This window comes from Sus scrofa, chromosome 12, assembly GCF_054392235.1.
Source record: "Sus scrofa isolate SSC_HxYL_T2T_F1_AM1 chromosome 12, Sscrofa_HxYL_maternal_Yorkshire_Landrace_v2.0, whole genome shotgun sequence".
NCBI classification, from domain to species: Eukaryota; Metazoa; Chordata; class Mammalia; order Artiodactyla; family Suidae; genus Sus; species Sus scrofa.
This window is the reverse complement of record NC_139394.1, coordinates 61,414,594-61,437,811: the sequence shown is the minus strand read 5'-3', so window position 1 is coordinate 61,437,811 and position 23,218 is coordinate 61,414,594. Positions and strand designations below refer to the sequence as shown.

Sequence of the window (23,218 nt, the reverse complement as noted above, 5' to 3'; positions counted from 1 at the left end):
TACATAATAAATGTAACATATATTTTATATTTCATATATATATATGTATTACAACTTGTATTCCTGAATTTATGCTTAGTATTTGTGACATCTGACAGCTTGTTACATACATCTACAGATATGTATACATGCATTACATACACATGTACATATATGTACATCACATACACACATTTTACATATATACACACACCGACCCGTCAAAGATTACAAATACTAAATGGAAGTTTTGAGAATCAAAATCCATGCTTCTCTATGCTAACAGTGGTTGTGAAAGCTTTTTAAAGCTTGGGTCCCTTTCATCAAATGGAAATCCAATATGTAAAGCAGAAGAGTAGAGTTTCCATAGGGGGATAACTGTACCCCACACTTTACGCCCCAGGAGCCTGGGCAGAACCCAGGACTCCACGTTACCCCATGTTTTGACCCCACCCCAACAGTACAATGGTACTCTTAGCCGGGCTGTGGTGTTGCCGAGCCATTAGACGGTTTCTGGGCTAGGATAAGGGATCTCAGAATAAGGCCGAAGGCCTGGAGTGAGAGCCACGCTGAGGAAGAATGAACACTGCTAACTGACCGGAATGACGGGAGGAAGGACGGGAAACTGAAGATGTTCTACCCTGACCCGCGGGATAAATGAGAGCATCAGTACTGATGGGGCGAAGACGACAGGACGTCAGCAGGACCTGCCTGAGAAGGGTGTCAACCAAATATGCAACAAGGGCATCAGAATGGAGGCCCCTGCTGCCCAGTTCAAGGACGACCAGGACCTGGGTGACGTGGAAAACAGATGCAGGAGTTTCCCGTACACCCGATCAACTTGAGGCGAAGGAAGGGGATCAGAACGTGCGGTCAGGAAGGCCCGGTCAGAGAGGAGAAGTGTGGGAGGGAATGCTTCAGAAGCCCAGAGAGGACAGTTTCCACCGCGTGGATGCGGTGGGGGAGAGGTCAGGGAGGATTCCAGATGCTTTCAAGCCCAGTCATTTGATGTTTTAGCAAATTGATGTCAGGGGAGAAGGTACTACTGCTGTAACATAAAGAACGCCTTAGCACCAAAACTGCAACCACTTTCCAGAGAAAGCGGCCAGTTTGATGGGTTTCCAACCAGCGCTAACAGCAGTAACTTTCCCTTTCCCCAAGTCTCCACACAGTTCTCACATCCACCCGGTTACCCACCGCCTCCTGGTAGGACTCCCGAGGCGGAAGGGATTGTGAAGGGCCTAGCCACAGCCCAAGCTCTCCTCTTTACTCCTCCCTGTTTCACCCCAGTCCCTCCCTGTCCATGTTCACCAAGTATCATTTAACTGCTTTAAGCCTCTAGTTCTTTTCTGTTTCTGCTACCCCATCATCCAGCTTCCCCCCAAAATGTCCCTACCTTCCAGGCCCTGTGTCCCTGCATCTGGCTGCCCACGGGGTTGTCCTTAAAGACTGTTTTCCTCATGCTTCTGCATCTGTTCTGCAGCCTGCAGGGTCTCTGTGACCCGGCACCCCGAGGTCAGAGCCTCCTGGTGGCTTTGTGTCCTTCCCCCTTGGTCAATCCCATCTCCTATCTTGCCCTGTTCCCTGATCCACCTGAAATGGACCCGGCTGTGGTTCCATGTTTGTTTCTAGCCTGTTCCCTGGAGACGCTACACAGAATGTGCTGCTCTGAGTGATGCTGGTTGACTCTTTCTGACCCTCATTCTTTCCTCTCCTGTCCCAGCCAAACCCTTGAAGAGGGCTCAGGGTCAAGTCAGAACAGGGAACACAGAAAGCACATCAACTGCACATAGAACTCGGTCCTGTTTTTGAAACTGACCTCTTAGAAGGCTGGACTGTGTTAAAAGGTCACACGCCCTGTTTGGCGCTCACTCAGCCTCAGGTCTCACCTCTTCTACGCTGTCTTTTCTGACCAGCACACTGGGCGGCTCTCCCCCTGCTCTGAGTATTCCAGGGATTAGTTTGTAAAACACACATTAGCACTCAGGGTCAGGCTGTTTGCTGTCTCTCCTAAATATTTTACATGTCGTTCTCATCGTCTCTCCAAATGGACTGGGTTATACTCATTCACTCTGTCTATCTCTCTGCCTGCCTGCCTGCCTGCCTGTCTGTCTGTCTGTCTGTCTGTCTATCTATCTATCTATCTATCTATCTATCTATCTATCTATCTATCTATCTTTGATACCCTCTCACAATGCACAAAGCATGCTGAGCAATGGTGTTGCTCAATAAACTTGATTGCTGGAGTGTACTTTGAGATAAAAATAATTCTGAATAGCTGGACAACAAGGGGGAAGATGAGGTTTACAAACTGCCTGGTGAAGCTACTTGGTTACAAAGGATGTTTGGTGTCTAGAAAAGGGTTGCTTTACCTCTGCTGTGTCTCACTACGGTTCTACCTACTGTCCTTCCTCTGATCTGTGTCTGGACTAGACTCACCTGGCAGCAGCTTTGCGCAGTTCAAATGAAGGACCAACTCTTCTTCTCATCCTGTACTCTTAGAGGAGTTGGTGGTGTCAGGGTTCAGTAATAAGATTTCAGAAAGGATTGGGTAAAATGACCTTAGTGACCTCTGGGCATGGGGCCAACTCATCTCTTCCTGTCTCCCATGATAGGCATGACTTTGAAGAAAACTGGCTGATTTTCTTCAATCAATACCCCAGGCCTTCTGCATCTAAATGAGTGTGTCATCCAGAATGTTACTCTTGGGAAACTATACTTATTTCAGCAATGAGTCATTCAGCAATATAGAATCTAGAAACTTAAAATAATCCTCAAAGTTTAGCCTGTTTCTTTAAAGGGGAAAAAAATTTCTTTCTTCTTCCAGCCTCACTTAAAAAGAAACATTATCTTTATGTGTTCCTCAAGAAAAGCAAAATATAGTGTGTAATCTATGGGAGGACAGCTGTTTTGGGCCTCATTCCTCATTTTGTTTGCTTTCCATGAAAAAAACATGGTGCTACAGGATTCTGCAACTCTGCAAGCAAAATTTTATATATAAGAGATATTATTAAAATTATAATCTTATTTAAAGAGTTCTATATGTGGTAACTGCAAATCTTTTAAAACTTATTTTGCAATCAATATATTGCATGATTTATACATATACTATTTGATCTATTCATGGCAATTATTTTTTTTTTCCACTCTAAATTTCCTTACATGCCATCCTACTTTCCAAAGGGATTTAAGACAGTTTACAAAAATATATACAAAGCAAAATAAAATAAGGAATAAAAACCTAAAAAACCTAAAAAATAAATAAAAATAAAGAGACAGTGAGACAATCTGTTATTATGCTTTTTAAAGAAAATAATCTCTATAAGGTCTGTCTGTGAGCAGAATATTCCTAGCTAATGGGCCTCGTTCCTCTTGCCTTTCTGTATGACACAGAACCTGAAATACACTTAAAAATGTAGAAATGGGAGTTCACATTGTGGCACAGCAGAAATGAATCCAACGAGGAACCATGAGGTTGCGGGTTTGATCTCTGGCCTCGCTCAGTGGGTCAAGGATCTGGTATTGCCGTGAGCTGTGGTGTAGGTCACAGACTCAGCTCGGATCTGGCGTTGCTGTGGCTGTGGTGTAGGCCAGCAGCTGTAGCTCCCATTGGACCCCTAGCCAGGGAACCTCCATAGGCCGAGGGTACAGCCCTAAAAAGTAAAGAAAAAAACCAAAACCAACAAAAATGTAGAAATGATGAGCGCCCGAATGAAGAACATTAGCCTTGCGCTTGTCTTTTTTATCTCTTGCTAACAACACAGGCTAATCTAGTCTGTCTTCAGAAGTCAAACCTGCCCTTGCAGAATATGGTGCCTTGTAGATATCCTGGGGAAATGCCCACTTTTACAGAAGAGCACATCTACGATTTTTTGGTGAAGATTTTTACATCAGCCACTTATGAGCCTTTCTGTGGTTCTGGGTCAAATAATGAATGCAGGACTTTGCATATATTCTCAGCTTCTTCATTTTACACGTGACAAAAGAAGACCCGAGAGGTGAAGTCCCCCGTCTATGGTCGCAAAGCTCATGGGTGGATGCGGATTCCATGGCGCTGAGGTTTAGAGGGAGGACAACAAGCTCCAGGGCAAAAGGGCCCTTCAGCTCTTGTGAAGGAGCAGAGGCCTCCTCGGCTGGGCCTCTGAACTGGGCCTGGGAGGCGTGAATAAAGCTGGTCAGTAGTTGGCTGCTGCCCAGCTTCTAGCCCCCCAAAGGTGGGCCCGTACCTTATAGTCCATCTGCTCCGAACAGTTAAACACGTAGACCATGATGCCCAGCGCGCGGCCCAGGTCCTTGGTGGTCTCCGTCTTGCCTGTGCCTGCAGGTCCTGATGGAGCCCCACTCATGGTCAGGTGCAGAGACTGAGTGAGGGTGATGTAGCACCTGCCAAACACAGGAAGGCAGAGGTCATCCTCAGGGCCACAGGGGAGCCCACAGATAGCTCTGGCCCTGCCGGGTCCTAGTGAGGTGGAGCTGAGGATTAAGGCCATGAGAGGCCTGACAGAGCTTCTGTCGAGTGAGGCCCAGCCCGCCCCACTCTGCTGCCCTCTGTGCTGTAGGGGGCACTTTTTAAAGGAGCATCGGATCATGATGCTCTGTCCTTGAAGGGCACCAGGGGCTCCCTGCGAGGCCCTTCCTTATCCTGCCCCCCTTACTTCTCCAGCTCATTTCTCATTGTCCCCCCCGGCCTCAGCATTATTAAGTCCATTCACGAAGAGCTATTTTCACTTGCCAAGTGCTATGGTATGAACATGTGTGTCCCCCCGCAAACTGGCCTTTCCAGCAGTGAGCAGCCCAACTTGGGTTCAGTACCAGCCTCCCAGTCACACCGCGAGAAATGAATTTCTGTTGTTTATTAAGCAACCTAGGCTTTGGAATTTTGTTAGAGCTGCCTGAACCGACGAAGATGCCCAGACAGAGTGGGACTCTGCCTGTCCCTCTCTCCTTCCCCACCCCCCGGCTCCCCACCCTGCCCATCTACCTGGATCATGTTCCTTCTCCATCTTTGCTTGGCTGAGGGCTACTAACCTCTTGGAGTTCATTTTTCATGATTTCACCCATAAGTATTCCCAGACCCCCCTGCACTGGGGCGAGCAGGCAGGCGAGTGCTCCCGCTGCACTGTGACCTCCAACAGTGTGTGTCCTACGCCTCTTCCGTACATGTCTTCATGAGTACACCAAGGGGGGGACAAGGCCCGAGTCATTGTTTCATCTCCAGAAATGAGCACGACTCCAGGCACATAGGTAGTCCCTTCATAAATACTTATGAGACAAATAAATTCATGAACGCATGGATCAATCACGCAATCTAGTTAATCCTCTGGTGACTATTTTTGTACTAAGGACAAAGAAATAAAATCAGTTTTCAGTATCAGTTTCTGGTACTTTTTAAAAAATGGCTTATATTTCCATTTAGTTTGAAATGTGCCTTTGGGTAATAAGCCCATGGAAACTGATACTCAAAATCATGAGTCATTAGGGAAATGCAAATTAAATCCACAGTGAGACACCACAACACACCCACTAGGATGGCTGTGATCACAAGGACAGACAGTAACAAGTGAAGGTGAGGATATGGAAGCAAGTGGAAACCGCATTCCGTGCTGGCGGCAATGTTAAAGGGTACAGCTACTTTGGAAGACAGGTGCACAGTTTATTAAAGAGTAAGGCCTATCATATGATTCAACAACTTCCCTTCTAGGAACTGACCCAAGGGAAATATGAATATATGTTCACAGAGAGACTTATGCAGGAATGTTCAAAGCGGCAATACTCATAACACTAAGAAACTAGCAACAACCCAAATGTCCATCAACAGTGAATGGAGAAACAAAATGTGATATATCTATGCAACAGAATACCACTTAACAAAGTAATGGATGACCCTTAAAAATACTACCTTAAGTGAAGGAAGTCAGATGCAAAAGATCCCTTATAATTTTATTTATGAAATGTCCAAAAACCACAGAAGTAGACAGCAGATGAGGGGCTGCTAAGGAAGGGAGGTGAGAATGAGGCCTGCCTGCGGGCAGGGTGAAGGCAGTGTTCTCAAACTAGACTGTGGTCATGGTGGCACAGCCTATGACCTTAGAAAAACCACTGATTTGTACACTCGCAATGGGGGAACTTTGAGACGTGTAAGTTAGACCTCAACAAAGCTTTTTAAAATATGCCATCACTCTTTTTAATACCTAGGAATTCAACCTAGAGGCTCTCAACTTGCAGGGAGGGGCTGTCTGAGGGGGCCTTTGAAATGAATGCTCTTTGGTTCTGAATCTGATGTCTACAGTTGACCAGAAACTCTGAGCTTGCCAGCTGGTGACTGCTTTTCCAGTACAACCAAATTATTTTGAAAAGACGGAGTTTCTGAATTTTCCTTTAATTTAGTGTGAAATTCCCATATCTCCTTCAGCCTTTGAAAATGAAACCCAGGAAGGCAATTTCCCCAGGCAGAGAGGAAAAGTAGGTGGCATTATTATCCTGCCCAGAGTTTTCCTGCGCAGTGGGGGTCAGGGCAGAGGCTGGCTGCGTTTAACCCTGGTGAGCTGGGCTCATGCAGCTGCGTCACTTTTCCCTATGGACTGAGCTCACGTCAGAGTCGCTGATTTGTGACGTGGGCCACAAGGTGAGGTGAGTCAGGGTTATGGTGAAAAGCGAGGGCTCATCTCCCCTTGCTCGATCACCTTTACCATATGGCAGTGCTTCTCCCCAACACTGGCAACTAGAGCTCCAGAGTTTCGTGTGCAGCCTTAACCATCCCTGCCCTCCTGTGCTGTGTTCTGGCTGCAGATGGGCCCAAGGCCTTCTATCTCTGCCAGCCTCAGGCTACTTCCAGAACTTGGAGGGCTGGCTGCAGCCCTGTCCCCCTGAGCAGGAAAGGCAACTGCCTGGACTGGAGGTATCCTGGCCCACCAGCCAACTCTCCTCCCCACTCTCTCTCGCGCCCTCTTTCTGTCCCATGATGGCCTCCTCTGCCAGCTGATGGACAAGTCCAGACCTCTGCTTTCTGCAGCAGCAGCAGCAGGGCTCTCAAGGAATCCAGGAGTTCAGAAGCAGAAGGTTTCACAAAAATAGAATTCTCACAGAAAAATCAAGAATCTCCCCCCAAAGTACTCGTGACTGGGTGTCAATCTCTTTTTGAGCATCTACTAAGATTCTGATTATCACTAGAAGAAGCACTCGGGGAGGAAATGCCAAAATGCATACACACTCACACATTCATATACCTATCTGCCCATAATAACAGAACTCCAAGCTGGAAAGAATTTTCAAGATCAACTCATCCAGTCCCCTTAACTTATAGGTGGATAGACTAAGGTTCAGGGAGGGAGAGTAGGTTGTTTAAGGAGTTCTAATAACTAAGGCAAGGACAGTGTCGATTTAGTTTGGGACATGAGAAAAAAACAAAGAAAATAAAGAAACAATTTTCCCCTCTTCTGGGGGGTGGGGGAGGTGGGCTGCCATTTTTCTGGGTCCACTGAGCCAGGAGGAAGTCCTAGTCCTTTGGGGCACACGCTTCTCCTCTAAGATTCCACCTGTGGTCTTGTTAGAGAGTTCATCTCCATAAACATCCAAGCCAGCTGCTTCAATCTGCTCTGTTTCCTAGTGAGGGGGCAGATCATGCTATAATGGTTTAAGGCAAAGGTTCAGGAGCAAGACTCACTATAAAGTGTTTGGGAAACTCAGGCAGGTTAATAAACTTTGGTGCGTTAAAAAAGTGTCACTGGGGCCCAGCACACAGGATTTTCTTTCCACAAAGGAATTTAGATAAATCTGCTGGTGTAAAAACAACTGCAGCAGTTCCCATCATGGCTCAGTGGTTAAGAAACCTGACTAGTATCCATGAGGATGTGGGTTCAATCCTGGCCTCGCTCAGTGGCTTAAGGATCTGGCATTGCTGTGAGCTATGGTGCAGGTCAAAGAGGCGGCTTGGATCCCGAGTTGCTGTGGCCATGGCGCGGGCCAGGCTACAGTTACGGATTCGACCCCTAGCCTGGGAACCTCCATATGCCTCGGGCTCTAAAAAGACAAAACAAGCAAACAAACAAAAAAAACCCCAAAACCCAAACTGCAATTGTGAAAATGGTAAGGAACCCTTGAAAAAACAGCCCCTGCCTTAACCAACTTCAACGTGAATATGCATCCGTTTAATTTGCTGCTTGTGGGGAACACAGAATCTTTAGTGTTAGAAGAAACTCCTGAGGCCTGGCTCTTTAAACAGGCCAGGCTGCCTCCCACTGAATCCTTCAACTACGATCATGCAGCCTGTTCATCTAGCAAGGCACAGCTTAGTATTTTAGAAGCCAGCCTCTTCCGGCACAGGTCAGGTTGAATTGTTTGAAAGGTCTTCCTAATACTGAGCTGAAGTCAGTTTGGCTTTCTTCCGGCAAATGATGCCTGTAACGCTTTGTTCTTATCTGACTCTCCAGGCTCTTGTGAGGACAAGATGAGACAAGAGATGTGAAAGTGCCTTGGAAAGGAGAAAGCTGATCCTCTTTCCAGGTATTATTTTTTAAGGTAATAAATATATGAAATATAGCTTTCCTTTTCTGATACAGTCATTCAGCTGGCAGATTAAAGAAAATATCAAAGGCACTCTATCTTGATTTCAGCTATAAATGGACGGTGGCTATTCCAGAAATGTGCTCTGGCTAATCCGGGAGTGGGTGAAATCACAGTTGGTTTGTATTCATGTCCTGTTGCTATCGCACACTAGTTGGCTCAAAACAGCACTCATTGGGTATCTCACTTCCGTATGTCACAAGAGCAGGTGGCTCCTCTACTGGGGGCCTCATAGGGCCAAAATCAAGACATCAGGTGGCTGGACTCTCATCTGGAACCCCCAGGGAAGAATCTCCTTCCAAGCTCGTTTGAGTTCTTGGCTGAATTAAGTTCTACCAGTTGTAGGACTGGGGTCCTCGGTGGGGCTGGGGCTGGAATCTATGGCTCCCTCCATCTTCAAACTCAGCAATGGTATGTTCACTTCTTCTCATGCTTTAAGCCTCTCTGATCTCCCCGTCTGCCCTCAGCCAGGAGTAAGCTCTACTTTTAAGGGCTCACATGGTTATCATACTCAGTCACCTGAATAATTACTTTTTTGCCATAAAGCAAAATATAATCACGTGAATGATATCATTCTATCTATAGTTCTCACCCATACTCAAAGAAAAGGAGGTGATCCGAGGGAAAAGGTCATTGGGGAATCATCCTTAGAATATCACCTACCACAGGGTTCAGCCACCATAACTGAGGCATGAGCATGAGTACAACAATATCTACCTGGAGGGGGACCTCCAGTGGCAGCTCCAGGACACAGACCCCCTGATGTTCAATATATCTATAGATAATTTGAATTAAGAAATAATTGATTAGATAGAAGACAGGCCAAAATTCTAAATAATTTTAACAACTGAAAATGAAACTGAAGAAGAACAAATGCAAATGAATCTTCGAAGCACTTGCATGTACACAGAATGGGGGCAATGTGGTTAGTTGGCAGGTCACAGGAAAAAGACCCAGGGCTTTTGACAGGTTCCCAGCTCAACATAAGAAACAGTACCAATAGAAGAAGAATGTCCTTAGCATCCAATGAAAACAAATCTGTCCCTTTTGTATTATTTTAATATTTAAAAAATTGAACATTATTTGAAATCCGCGTAAACGCCTCCAGTTCTAAGATCTCCCCTGCCCTTGTGCTTGTGAGGTCCTTTGTCACCTAGTGCTCACCTCTGCCTGCATGAGTTGGTCTTTCTCAGAACGTGACAGGAAGAACTGAGAGCGATGACTGGCACACCATCTACCGAAAATCACACATGCCTAAGTCACTAAACTTGAGTGGTTTAATGATGCTTCAGAGTATGTGTACGTTTCAAACATAATGAGAAACTCTAGAAGTGACTTAGAAGAAAGAGAATCAAGAGCAAAATTCTTAGAATTTTTAATACAGGGCAATGGATGGGCAAAAGAGGAGATAAATTCATAAAAACCAATTTTCTCCTATATGCAAGTAAAAAGAAAGTTAAAGATATAATGAAATTAAGCAAAGATTTCTTAGTTACAACACCAAAAGCATGGTCCATAAAAGAAGAAAACTGACAAACTGGACCTTATCAAAGCCAAGAACTTTTGGAGTTCCTGCTGTGATGTAATGGTTTTGAGAATCTGACTGCAGGAGCTTGGGTTGCTGTGGCGGGGAGGGTTCGATCCCCACCTGGCACAGTGGGTTAAAGGATCTGGGTGTTGCTGCAGCAGCGCTGTAGGTTGCAGCTGTGGTTTGGATTCAATCCCTGGTCCAGGAACTTCCATATGCCACGAGAGTGTGGCCATCAAATAAATAAATAAAAAGAAACTAAAGACTTTTGCACTTTAAAAGATGCCATTAAGAAATAAAAAACGAAGAAATAGGCTGGAATAAAATACTTACAAACACATACACAATATATCCAGAATATACAAAAAAGTCTTAGAACTCAAAAGAGGACAAAAAATAGACCAGATAACGAAGTGAAATTATGCCAAAGAAGACGTACAAGTGTGTTCCCATCGTGGTGCAGTGGAAAAGAATCCGACTAGAAACCATAAGGTCGTGGGTTCAATCCCTGGCCTCGCTCAACAAGTCAAGGATCCAGTGTTGCCAGGAGCTGTGGTGTAGGTCGCAGACATGGCTCGGATTTGGAGTGGTTGTGGCTGTGGCGTAGGCCAGCGGCTACAGCCCTGATTTGACCTCTAGCCTGGGAACCTCCCATATGCCTCAAGTGTGGCCCTAAAAAGCAAAAAAAAAAGACATACAAATGGTTAATGAGCACATGATATAATGTAACATTGAAAAATTGATGATATTTTATATACAGCACATGATTGCAGTTTCACTTTTTCAAAATCTGCGTGAGAAGAAAACAGACTGAATATTATACAATAGTTATGTCCGAGTAACTTTTATTTTCTTTGTTCATAGATGACTAAGTTTTTCACTAAAAATATTAGATAAAAATTTAAGGATGTCTGGGTCATATGGTAGTTCTATTTTTAATTTTTGAGGAAACGTCATACTGTTTTCCACAGTGACTACATCAGTTTACATTCCCACCAACAGTGAACTAGGGTTCCATTTTCTCAACATCCTTGCCAACATGTATTATTTGTGCTCTTTTTTGGGGGGGTGGGGGTGGGCTGCACCTGTGGCACATGGAAGTTACTATGGCTGCCAGCCTACTCCACAGCCACAGCCACGGCAACTCCAGATCCGAGCTGTGTCTCTGATCTACACCATAGTTCACGGCCACCCAGGATTCCCCGCCTACTGAGCGAGGCCAGGGATCGAACCCGAATCCTCATGGATACTAGTCAGATTTGTTTCTGCTATGCCACAATGGGAATGTCCTATTTGTGGTCTTTTTGATGACAGCCCTTCTCATAGGTGTGAGATGACATCTCATTGTGGTTTGATTTGCATTTCCGTGAAGATGAGCATCTTTTGATGCCTGTTGCCCATTTATATGTCTTCTTTGGAAAAAAAAATTTTATTAAAATAAAAGCTTCTGCTCATTTTAAAATCAGATTTTTTTGATATTGAGTTTTATGAGCTAGTTTATATATTTTGGACATTAACCCTTTATCGGACATGTACTTAGCAAATATATTTTTCCAGTAAATAGGCTGTGCTTTTGTTTCGTTGATGGTTTCCTTAGCTGTGCAAAAGCTTTTAAAATAATGAGATTTTGCCACTTGCAACAACGTGGATGGTCCTGGAGGGTATCACACTTAGTGAAGTAAGCAGACAAAGAAAGACACATACTGGTATGTTTTCACTTATATGTGAAATCCCCAAAAATAAAATGAATCAATATAACAAAACAGAATCAGACTCAGATACAGAGAACAAACTAGTAGTGGTTATCTATTGGGAGAATGTTGGAGAGAGAGACAGGATGGGACAAGGGGATTGAAGTAGCTACTACTATGTATAAAATAAATGAGATGCAAGATGTAACTTACAGCACAGGGAATATAACCAGTATTTTGTAATAACTTTAAATGGAGAACAATCTACACAAACACTGAATCATTATGGTGTATACCTGAAACTAATGCAATACTGTAAATCAACTATGCTTCAATTAAAAAAAAAAAAACTTAAAAAGAAAGTGTAGCCAGCAAATCACCCCAGAGACTCTTGCATTGATTATATCTCACCCACTTGCAGTAGTTCCTTAGAAATTAAAAGGTGCTCAGAATTGATAAGCAGTGGATTAAAACAGCACTTAGAGTACTGGGCTGAAGGGGTGTGAAGGTGAGGGAAGGGATGCAAAGGGGCAGGAGATCATCTGAAGGTCAAGAGTCAACCTATGAGAATGGTGCTTGTCCAGCCTGAATTGATACCTTCATTTAGTCCTTCAACTTAGACTTCCGCCAAAGTCCTGTGACAATGGCTGAGCCATTGTACCTACTTATACATTCAAGTCCCATCCAGGCAGTAGGAAATTCCAAAGAAATAGGCAGAATCCGTTGGATGTACTGTAATGCGGTGGTGCTTTTAACGAATGCGCAGAGGTTGCACGGATCAATTGTCCATTTGATTAATTCCTCTGGCAGGGGAGAATTAAATGTACTTAAGCTACACACCAGCAAAAGCTGAATGCTCTTTAAAATGTGATTTTTCTGTGTTGAGGACAGTTTTTTTCTGGGCCAAACATTTCTTGAGATAATAACAGAAGTCAATGAGAAAACGGAGTTGACTGTAAAAACAGCCACTGTGTGCTACTTTGTCGGAAAAGCATCTCAGGTGCAGAACAAGGTCAGGGTCTACATGGCATTCACCACGATTTGCAGGGAATCTTCCCTTCAGGCCCCTATTTGCATCTTTTCAGAGGGGACGTGAAAAATGCCCGTTTTAGAAATAATTCATTGTCAAAACTTTATCCTTTCCCTCTGCAAGGTATTCAGCACTGGCGTACCAGAGACCTCAAAATCCCAAAGAAGTAATTATCTTTTTCAACTCCTGCGTAGGTGTGAAGACCCAGAGGAAAGAACCGCCTTGTACTTTTTATCACTTACAATGATAACGTCTGATGGGAAAGAAGGAAATATTTTGAATGCTATGGGAAGCTGGGTGTGTTATTCTGAGTCTCAGAAATCATTTCATTGCTTTTACTGAAAGGGTATTTCTTGAATGCCTGTAATTTGCTGGACATGTTGCTGGGTCCTGGGGCAGAGCAGTGAGCCAACCAAAGTCAACGTTTTCACGGAACATATAGTTCAGAGAGAGAGACATTAATCAAGTCACTCAAATCTACAACAGCTTCATTATTCTGTTCTAAGAGATGTAAATTCCCAAACCATTAGCTCATAGTCTAAGGCAGGCAAAAAAAAAACTCACTGCAAAAGAGAAGACTGTAGCAGATGTCCTTCCTGTTTAGGGCAGGTGTCTTGCTGAGAATCATAGAGACAAAGACACATGAGGCTTGAGGTGGGAACACTTTTCCTTGAACCCACAGAGAATGAGCCCCTCCAACTGATCATGCCCCAGTCTGGCCCAAGTAAAACCCCTAAGATGCCCAGAGGTGCCGCTGCCTTTCCCGTCCCAGCTGCAGAGAAGGCTGCATCTCCCTCCAAACTGACATCATCTGCCTTTTGTCCTCAGCTGGGGCAGGGAGCAGGGTGGGTGCCCAACCAGAGCCGCAGACAGCATGGCTGCTCCTTCTTTGGGAGCCAAGGCACAGATGGAGTCTTGTGTGGGTCCCTCCTCCCAATCGACCTCCTCTTCCTGATGCCCTGGTTCTTCTGATCTGGGTTTTCAATATACGACCACTGTTTATTCATTGGCAGATAATAATTCAACATCTACCAGGTATTGGTGATGTCAGCCACAAACAAGACAGACAATGGTTCCTGTGAGCAAAAAGTTGACATTCCAAAGGGGACTGCCACCAGTAAGCAAGAAGGCAAGTTCATTTCAGAATGTAGGGAATGTTAAAAGAGTTATTGTCGTGTGCGTGTGAGCGCGCGCACGTGCCTGCGTGTGCGTGTGCGTGTGTGTGTGTGTGTATGGGGGGTGGGGGTGTGTGGGAGAGGTTATCTTTCAGCAACCGTGGTAAAGGAAAGTTTCCTCAGAGCTAAAAGCAGAGCAAGAAAGGATGAGAGGAGTTCCCATGGTGGCTTAGTGGTTAACGAATCCGACTAGGAACCATGAGGTTGCAGGTCTGATCCCTGGCCTTGCTCAGTGGGTCAAGGATCCGGCACCACCATGAGCTGTGGTGTAGGTTGCAGACGCGGCTTGGATCCAGCGTTGCTGTTGCTCTGGCATAGGCTGGCAGCAACAGCTCCGATTAGACCCCTAGCTTGGGAACCTCCATATGCCGTTGGTGCGGCCCTAAAAGGACAAAAGACAAAAAAAAAAAAAAAAAAAAAAAAGAAAGGATGAGAAGGTGACAGTGGAGCAGAGAGCACGGAGAAGGGCACTGCAGGCAGAGGGCACCATGTGTATTAAAGGCTGAACACGGAACTGAACTCCAAGATTCAAGGAACAGAAAGGAGGCCAGTGTGGTTGGAGCACAGGACGAGACACGGAATTTCTGGGCTCCATGAGGAATTCAGATTTTAGTCTCAATGCAGTGGAGAGCGACTGGAGGTACCGGTGCGACCTCTGCAGGCTCCCAGGAAAGAGAGGTGCAAGGGCAAACGGGGAGTGGTTTGAGTGGGATCTGGGTGAAGGTCTTTCCAAGTTGGGCAGGAAAGTGAATTCAAGAAATGGAAAAGCCTGCGGGGAGAGGGACCACGAGGTCTTACTCCATGGCTGATGCTGGGATTTCCTATGTCCCTCTTCCTCTTCGTTCCATGAGCCCAGTGATTACGATTTAACTGAATGTTACTTGGAAACATATCTGAGGACTTAGCCAGCATATAAATGATAACACTTGAATTAGGCAGTGAAAAAATTAAGTAAAAGATGGCAGATTCTGTTTGGCCATCTTAACCTTCAAAATGTACGACAATCTCTTCATTGCCTCCAAGACCCTTACTAGGGTGAGCGAGTCACTCAGGCAGCTGTTTCTGGAGAAGAAGAGATTTAGTGTTCTGTGGAATTATAAGAGCAAAGGGTACCAGGTCTTACCAGAATTTATAGAAAACCTTGCAGAATTAACGTTCCACTTCTCACATGGACCATGACCTTATCCCCTGCCCTTTCTCTCCTTTGCCCAATTTCTACATCAGATGAATCTTCATAAAATAAGTTTTCATTATTTTGCTCCCCTGGTCAAAAACTTTCAATCGTGCGTTGCTCCTTACTGGAGAGAGACTGTGACTCTCACAGCTCACAGTCGGACTCTGCCCCGTCTTCCCAGCATTGCTACAGACTACATCTCCCAAAGTCCCCATTTCAGAGACGTGACTTGAGTTTTCCCACATCCATGGTCTTTGCCCACAAAATTCCAACTTCCCTTGTGCTTTTCAGTAGTTCTTTAACTCTGGGGGATCCCTGACTACTTTAACAATGAATAAGTGCTACAGAGCCTTTCAATAGGAGTGACACCGGCACAGATTCTGTACAATTTCATGGATACTCTGAGAGTCACTCTCCAACCTGCTCAAGTCCTACTGGAGTCCTACGCAGCCTTCAAGGCCCAGATCAGATGCCCAGATGCCATCTTCACCCTGCAGTGCTCCCCGCCCCCTTCTTCCCACAGTGGGTGGGACATGTGTGCTCAGAGGGCTTATTGCTAAGTCACTTGGTTGGAGATTTGCAGCACACGGCTTTGTGCCCTATTTTATACTATGGCCTTACACGTTTTCCCCTTGTGTTATTTAAATTTCCATCTACAAACACCTTATTTCCCCCTCAACAGAACTGGAGTTTAAGTTTTAATCATCTTTGTATTTCCAGTGACTAGTTCAGTGCCTGGCATGAGAATTCAGGTGTGCGGGGCTGCCCAGTCATTCCTCAAAAAGTCTTGACTCACCGATTTGCTCTGGAGTTTGTTCTGATAAAGGCTCTCTCCTACACCCTTTCAGTTTTGTTTTACATCTATTGGGTTCAGTCTGCCCCTCACCCCGCCCCCGCAGCTCCGTGGATAAATAGCAAGGGACAGGGGCCTTGACCCTGGAAGGCCATCGTAGGGCTGAGCCAGAGGGCAGCAGGGCTCTCTGTCCGTGCTGGTGGCGGTGCTCACCTGTCTGTCAAAGGCGTGATCACCAGGCGAGGGGTATTTCCTAGGTACTCATAGGAGTATAGAAACTGGGCATCACAGATGTTGGCAAAGCAGTGTTTGGCTTCATCATCCCAACGATGCCGCAGCTGGGACAGCCAGAGGAAGGCCTGCGCACTGTCCACCTGGAGAGGGCAGCAAAGGAGGTGGGTAAACCACAGGACTCAACAGGCAGCCAGCGGCCCCTTGGCCACAGGCTTCCCAGGGCTCTGGGGGGCATACCCGTCAAGAGAGCTGTACGCCGCCCGCCACAGCACGAGCCACTCAGCTTATGCTCTTCTACCGGGGGTTTAAAGGGTAGGAGCAGCCGCCGTGATCCTCTCCCAGCTCCCTGGCCAGCTCAGGGTTTGGGGCCCCCGTGTTTTGGTCACACGTGAGCGTCTCCCTAACCCCAAATCCACGGTGCAGCTGCCCACGAAGAGCGACACGCCTGAAGGCGTGGGACTCACCTTCTGAGCAATCATCTTCGCCACCACGTCCCGGGCGTGCACATCGATGGTGCATATGGTCATGACCTTCTGCCGGTCCCCCTTGCAGAGCTGGCCGAGCAGCAGCGTGATGAGGGTTTTGAGCTGGGCCACCTGCTTCTTGTAATAGTCCTTCATGGCGTTCTCATAGCCTTCCTCCAGTCTGGCAAAGGCCATGCCCACCTCTGTGGTCCACCATATCTGAGTGCAGGTCAGGGCCACCTGTGGCACCAAGAGTCACTTAGTGAGGCCATTACCAGACTGTCCCCAAAGCCAGCCCACTCACCGCACAGCAAGGGCCGAGAATGTAACTGTGGGTGACAAACACCCTCCCTCTTCTACCAGCACCGAGACATGGAGCCAAATGCCTCTCAGTCCTCGGAGATGTGAAGTGGGGGAGGCACTTTCTGCTCTTGAAAAATGTATCCCTTGGTTGAGAAGTCAAAGGTGCCTTCCGGCCACTGTCAGTGGCTTTTAGAAACTGCTACACGGATATTACTGGGTTTACTTCCCAGGCAGAAGAGTCTTTCCTGCACTGGAAGGATAACAGAGTGTTGCTTGAACATCTCAGCCATACCAGGTCTTTGCTCTGGTCTCCTGGAACCTCTCACGCTGGGACTACTCTAGTTTAGTGAGCCATTGCTGAACACATGTGGCTTATTTTTTCTTGCCCATAGTACTTTCACTACATTTAAAAAATTTCTTAAAACCTGTAACTTTGAACAGCCTACTCTTGAAGGTCGGGATGAATGACACTGAAATTCAAAGTGGTCAATATGATTTGTATTCCTCAGAGATTCAAGATAAACACATGGAAAAGGGGATTTTAACGAATGTTTCTTCTGCTTGCTGAGAAACTCAGTATGGAAAATTTGTCATTTTGATCATCCACGGTGGAGAATTTAGAGACACTGGTCATCGGGAGGCCCTCTTGGTTCGGGAGACAGTGCTCTGGATGACACTGTCACCACAGCAGGGGGCACCACGCTTTCTTGCCTCAAAACTCCGATTCAGGTAAACAAGGAATCCTGGTGGGAATTATCCCCCCTGTGAAGCAGAGAATCCTGCTGTAGAAAAAGCACCACTCCCTGATTTCTCTGTTTCTGCTGTGGATTCTGACATACTGGGCTTTGTTAGAGCCGTTCCTCCTGCACTAGGATGTTGCTGGGACAGCTTGAGTGTGATACGTGAATTCTACTGGTAAAACAATCCCCATCCCTTCTGCAGTGCTGGCTTATGTCTCTCACGCCTGTCTACACTCGCCGTAACACTTTCCCACCTTCTTCTCACTGCTCAGCCTCGGGCAATGGGGCCTCTTCTCCACCACTCCACTGAAGTGGCCTCGCCAAGTTCACAGACATTCCTTAGCCTCTTTCTTTTGCTTGATCTCTTCGATGTGTGTGGCACAACTGACCTCTGACCTGCTATCAACACTTGCCGTTTAGGTTTCCACGACTACCGTTCCCCAGGGCTCCTTCTATCTGAAAAGGGACTGCTTCTCAGTCTGCTGTTCTGGCTTCTCCTTGCCTACTCAGCCTTTGCTCAACGTGCAGGGGTTGCTTCTGCACCCTCACGGGTCTGCATATGTCCTACGGGGTGGGGGTGGGGGGGGTCTTCTCTATTCCTAGGGCTCCAGTAACCACCAGACATCTGTAACCTCCAAATGTACCAACGCGAGTCCTGGCCAAGAACAGAGAGGAAGGAGAGGTACATTGCAGCCAGTCACTAAAATCTCAGCAGCGCTCCTCTCTCTCTTCTCACCCTCCTGAGATCCCAGCAAAGGATATGGACATATCTTGGAACCAAGTCAGACTCCCTAACGTGGTCTGTAAGAACTGTCTTCACGTTTCCCCTCCAGAATCCACCTGCTGCCTCTTGCTCCCCGTCCCCTACTCTCGCTTCCTCAAACACATCACGCTCCCCCTTGCCTCTGAGCCCTTGCTCTTCCCACACGAGGCTGTTCTTTTCCTCCACCTTCCACTTGGGAAGTCCTATTTCTTGCTTTTCTTTTCTTTTTTTGGTAAGTCGTATTTCAAAGTTCAGCTTAGATATCATATCCTCAGGAGGGTGGTCCCAGAGGGCCCGAGCCCCCTCTGTTACCACCCCAGCTCCCATCTGTAGGTGACTGGCTTCCATGCCAGTCTGTACACTCTGGCTGAGCAGGGTTCTGTGGTCTTGCTTCTCACAGGTGTCTCCTGCACGCAGCCAAGAGCGTGGCACATGCAGAGTGGGCTGGTTCCATGAGGTGGTTGCTTATGCTTTCTCCCTGCTACAGCCAATGAGGTCAAAACGGACAGCCCTTAACCCTACAAGGGAAGGGCCGAGTTACGTCACGGCTGACCATCCCCCCCGCCCCCCCCTGCTGACCCCTCGAAGGCCAGCCTCTCCTGACTGTGCAGCATGAGTGAGCCTGGCAGCCTCAGGAGGCTGAGAGCGAGTGGGGGACGGGGCCCACGAAGGTCTGGTTGGGAGAGCACCTGAGCTGGGTAGTCAAAGAGCCACTGCTCCCTCGGCTTCTCCTCATAGGCAGTTACACCTTCCGTCATCTCGTGCCTCACAGTGGCCTTCATGTGAGCGAGCACATGGTTCAACCATATTTCTACCTGGAAGAAGAGCTCGAGGTTAGACACTGGGCTTCTAAGGAGACCGGCTCAGGGTTACATGCTTCCTTCTGCTCAGCCTGACAGAGTGAAGAGCATGGAGCCCCAAGAGGAGGCACAACCTCGAAGGCTGCCGGAGGCACAGGGAGACTGTGGTTTGAGTGACGCAGGGTGCTGGTAGGTGGAAACGAGGCTCAGGTGACAACATGGGGATGTGCCTGCTGGAACCTGCAGGACGGAGTAGCAGGCCCAGAGCACATGGGGCTGCCATCCAGAGCTCACATGAGGAAATCTTCATCTGGGTTGAGCTGGGTGTAAATAAGTCAGTGGATTCTCATAACCGTGGCCATGCTGTGTATGGAGACTCAGGCCAGGATTTTATTTCCCAGTCAATGCCTTCTGGTCTACAAAAACAACACCCAACATTTGATCCAACCCAAGGTCCTGCTCATGAAACTGAGAAAGTCTATTTTCAGGTGCTAGAATTGCTTTCCCAGATAGAGGTGGGTGAAGGTGGGACTCTGAAAAAGGTCTTTTCCTCGGGTGTTAACTCTGGACTAGATTAGAACCCCAGGGACAAGGCTTTGCTGGGTCACTTAGGACAATGAGCAAGGAAGGGCTTATTCTTCAGTGGTGATGCTGAGAGGTGGGAAGGAGGTGTAAGCGGGGAATGGTCTCATGCTTCATGTTTCCTGAATGACCCGGGAGACGGGGAGGAAGTAGCTCTGGAGCCGGGTGGCGGCTGGCTCTCCACGGGGTAGGGCTGTGAGAGGTGTATTTGTACAGAGAAGCGACCTCTCGGGAATACAGCTGACTTCAAACAGGGAGGATGTCCGTGTCTCAGATTCCCCTGTGGGGTGCTCCAGGGCTTGGCATGCCAAAGTCTCCTGGTGCTGCTAATCATTTTAAAATCCTTTCTTGTTGACCCAGGCAGTTGTTTATGTGCATTTTATCCTCTCTGCGAGGTCTTTGGTTAAGGAAGATATACGGATATTGACATGTGTTCTTCCCAGAGAGAGGAAAGCTGGCCCTGGAAGCTGCTCTGATGTCCGTTCAAGGCAGAGGAACTGGCAGCCCCAGGGCACAGACAGCAGTTCTGGCCCAAGGTCCAAAGGACCATTCTGGAGGCCGACACTGTCGATGCTTGAATGCAGACACTCTAGAGAGAAAGGCCTTTTACCTCACCTGCCCACTGCAGTCACAGGGCTCGCTGAAGGCCACATACTCTCCTTCCTTGCTGTACATGCCCAGACTGATCTTGGTTGGTTTCTCACTGGCGTCTAGCTGGAATTGCATCTTGGCCATATTGTCAAAGAGTTTGGAAAGGTGGCGCTGAACCTATGAAGGCAAACATGCCAAAGTTGTGGAGAGCATGTTCGGGAAGTTACCAGTATTGCTTAGAGGACTACCATGTGACAACAGTTAGAGTGCTGGGTATGGAATGTTTAGAAGGAAGCTAGGGAGTGATGAGGATGCCAGGATGGGAGCTGGCTGCATTGGATGAAAGGGATATAGATCTAGCGGGTATCATGCATTAACTACAAACTAAAGAAGCCACAAAAGTTTGATTGATTTTGGCTTAATCAACTTCAGATGGGAACAGGTTGGAACAAAGGTGATGGTTAATTCATAAGACCTCTTCCTAAAAAAAAAAGAAAAAAATACTACTGTGCAGCAGGAGATAAACACAGGATAGCCTGCAGAAGAATGAGAACATGCCTGAACCTGGAGGGTCAAGGGCAGTGGTGACAGTGGCCTGTGGAAGAAGTCACGCAGTTGTAGGAACCACTTTGGTGCAGGAGCCCAACTTCTGGAGGATCCAAAGCCAGGGCCAGCATGCTCACACCAAGCAGAAAGCCTGGCTGTGCTGGAGCGTCTCCCTAGCATGGCATCTCATGATACAGAGGCCAGTAATTCTAGGAGGGATGTTAGACTGAGCCACAGGTGAGAGGAACAGCAGATGAGGGAGAAACAATAAATAGAAAGCTGCTGTTGGTAGAGTTTTTTTGAAATGCAAGGGACTGCTGGTATCCTGAGCTGCAACCCTTAATCCCCCCCCCCTTTTTTTTTAAGTCCGTGCCTGCAGTGTATAGAAGTTCCCAGGCTAGGGGTAGAATCGGAGCTACAGCTGCCGGCGTGAACCAAAGCCACAGCATCCCAGGATCCGAGCCATGTCTGAAACCTGCACCACAGCTCTTGGCAATGCCAGATTGTGACCCACTGAGAGAGGCCAGGAATCAAACCCAGCACCCTCATGGATACTAGTCAGATTCGTTTCCAATGCACCATGATGGGAACTCCCTAACCCCTTAAAGTTCCAAAAATGAGTTCTCTAGCTTATGAGATGAGAGGAAAAGCTCTAGCTTATGAGATGAGAGGAAAAACTGAAGATATACATTAGACACTTCAATAAAGGAAACAGAAGTGTTTTACGAAAAATATCACCTTGTTTTGTTTTCAATTAAATGAAAGAAACATGAACTCTATAAAATATGAGGTAAAAAATAAGAAGAGTTGGTAGAGAGAAACAGGGAAATCAACAAATGAATGACACAGCACTTTCATAACAATATTAGCAACACAAAAGGACCAAATTAACATACACATTAAATAGGGTGGATAAACTTGGGAAACCACAGAAGAATGCCAAGGAAAAGGACTAGTAAGAGAAAAAATATATATGAATACATTCAAATAGGTATGAAAAGAAGAAGATAATAATCTCAACTTATGAAAATACAATGAACCTGAGGGGGAAAATTATCCAAAAATCTGGAATAGAAATACTATGTAAAAACACACTGAAAGAAAACCTTTTCAAGATAGTGAGAGCCCCAGTTTTCAGACAGAAAAACAAAAAAACAAAAAACCTCACCATGGGTTAGAAAAACTAACAAAATAAAGCAAGTATCTAAACATACAGACATTTTCAAAAATTAAGATTTAATTTAAATTTTGGGGTGTTCCTGTTATGGCTCAGCAGATTATGAACCCTACTAGTATCCATAAGGATGTGGGTTAAGGATCCATCGCTGCTGTGAGCTGTGGTGTAGGTCACAGATACAGCTCTGATCCTGCATTGCTGTGGCTGTGGTGTAGGCTGGAAGTTGTAGCTCCAATTCGACCTCTAAGTTGGGAACTTCCATATGCTGCAGGTGCAGCCCTAAAAAGCAAAAAAAAGAAGAAGATTTAACTTAAATTTTGATTTCTACAGAAATCCAAATAGAAAGAAATTAAGCTAGAAAGGTTTAAAAAAAAAAAAAAGAAAAAGCAGGTCGGCCTCAGATGACTTCTTCAGGGCTATGTTTCAGGGGCTTGAAGGCAAACTGCTGTGACCCATGACTTACAATCCCAACCATGCAATCGCTCACATGTGAAAGCCACAGAGTCAGGGATATAGAAGGAATTGGGAATTACTCTGTCATGCTTCATCTTTGGGGGCAGAGGTCAGGTGGGGATTAATTAAGATTTACTCAAGCCATGTGAAAAATAAAAATAAGTATTTAAGAGTGAGTGATTCATGTAAAAGGTATAAAAGATCTGGCAATGACCTCTAACCCCCTCCCATATAAGAATTAATGAAATACAGTTATCAAACAGAGTGCCAATGTAATAAATATTTCAACTCCACCATGCCTGGGCTACTTCGGAACTCCTTCGAGCTATAGAAAAAAGAAGGTCGGGGACAGTCTCTCTTTAGGACTTGCTTCTCACCAATAAGCCAAAAGTATCATTTCAAAAAGTAAGGAAGTTAGGTAATGACAAAGATGGAAAATTTGGGCATGGGTGCCATCTTTTGGCTCTGTTGGAGAAGCTCTCATCCCTTGCTGGTGATGATGCAAGAGGACCTAACTCCTCTCGGCAGCGGCGGGAGAATGAGGAAGCATCTAATATGACATTTACCCTTTGACCCAGCAACATCACTTCTAAGGATTTACCTTAAAGATAGACCTCCAATCATACAAAGCCT

At 46.3% G+C, this 23,218-nt stretch overlaps 1 protein-coding gene across 20 annotated transcripts in view; it reads right to left on the bottom strand.

Annotated features, from left to right (window-relative positions):
* The window catches only part of DNAH9 (dynein axonemal heavy chain 9), a 330,145-nt gene that overhangs the window by 219,177 nt on the left and 87,750 nt on the right, over positions 1–23,218 (bottom strand). For all 20 annotated transcript variants that reach the window (XR_014821870.1, XR_002337369.2, XR_014821872.1 and 17 more), the window contains 5 exons: positions 20,434–20,586; positions 19,126–19,251; positions 16,631–16,870; positions 16,146–16,306; positions 4,206–4,362 (listed from right to left, as the gene is read on the bottom strand). Coding sequence is in view for 13 of the 20 variants with exons in the window: in XM_084986157.1 (XP_084842283.1) it covers positions 4,206–4,362; positions 16,146–16,306; positions 16,631–16,870; positions 19,126–19,251; positions 20,434–20,586 (837 nt within the window). In the remaining 7 variants the exon portion in view is untranslated. The remainder of the gene's footprint in view (positions 1–4,205; positions 4,363–16,145; positions 16,307–16,630; positions 16,871–19,125; positions 19,252–20,433; positions 20,587–23,218) is intronic.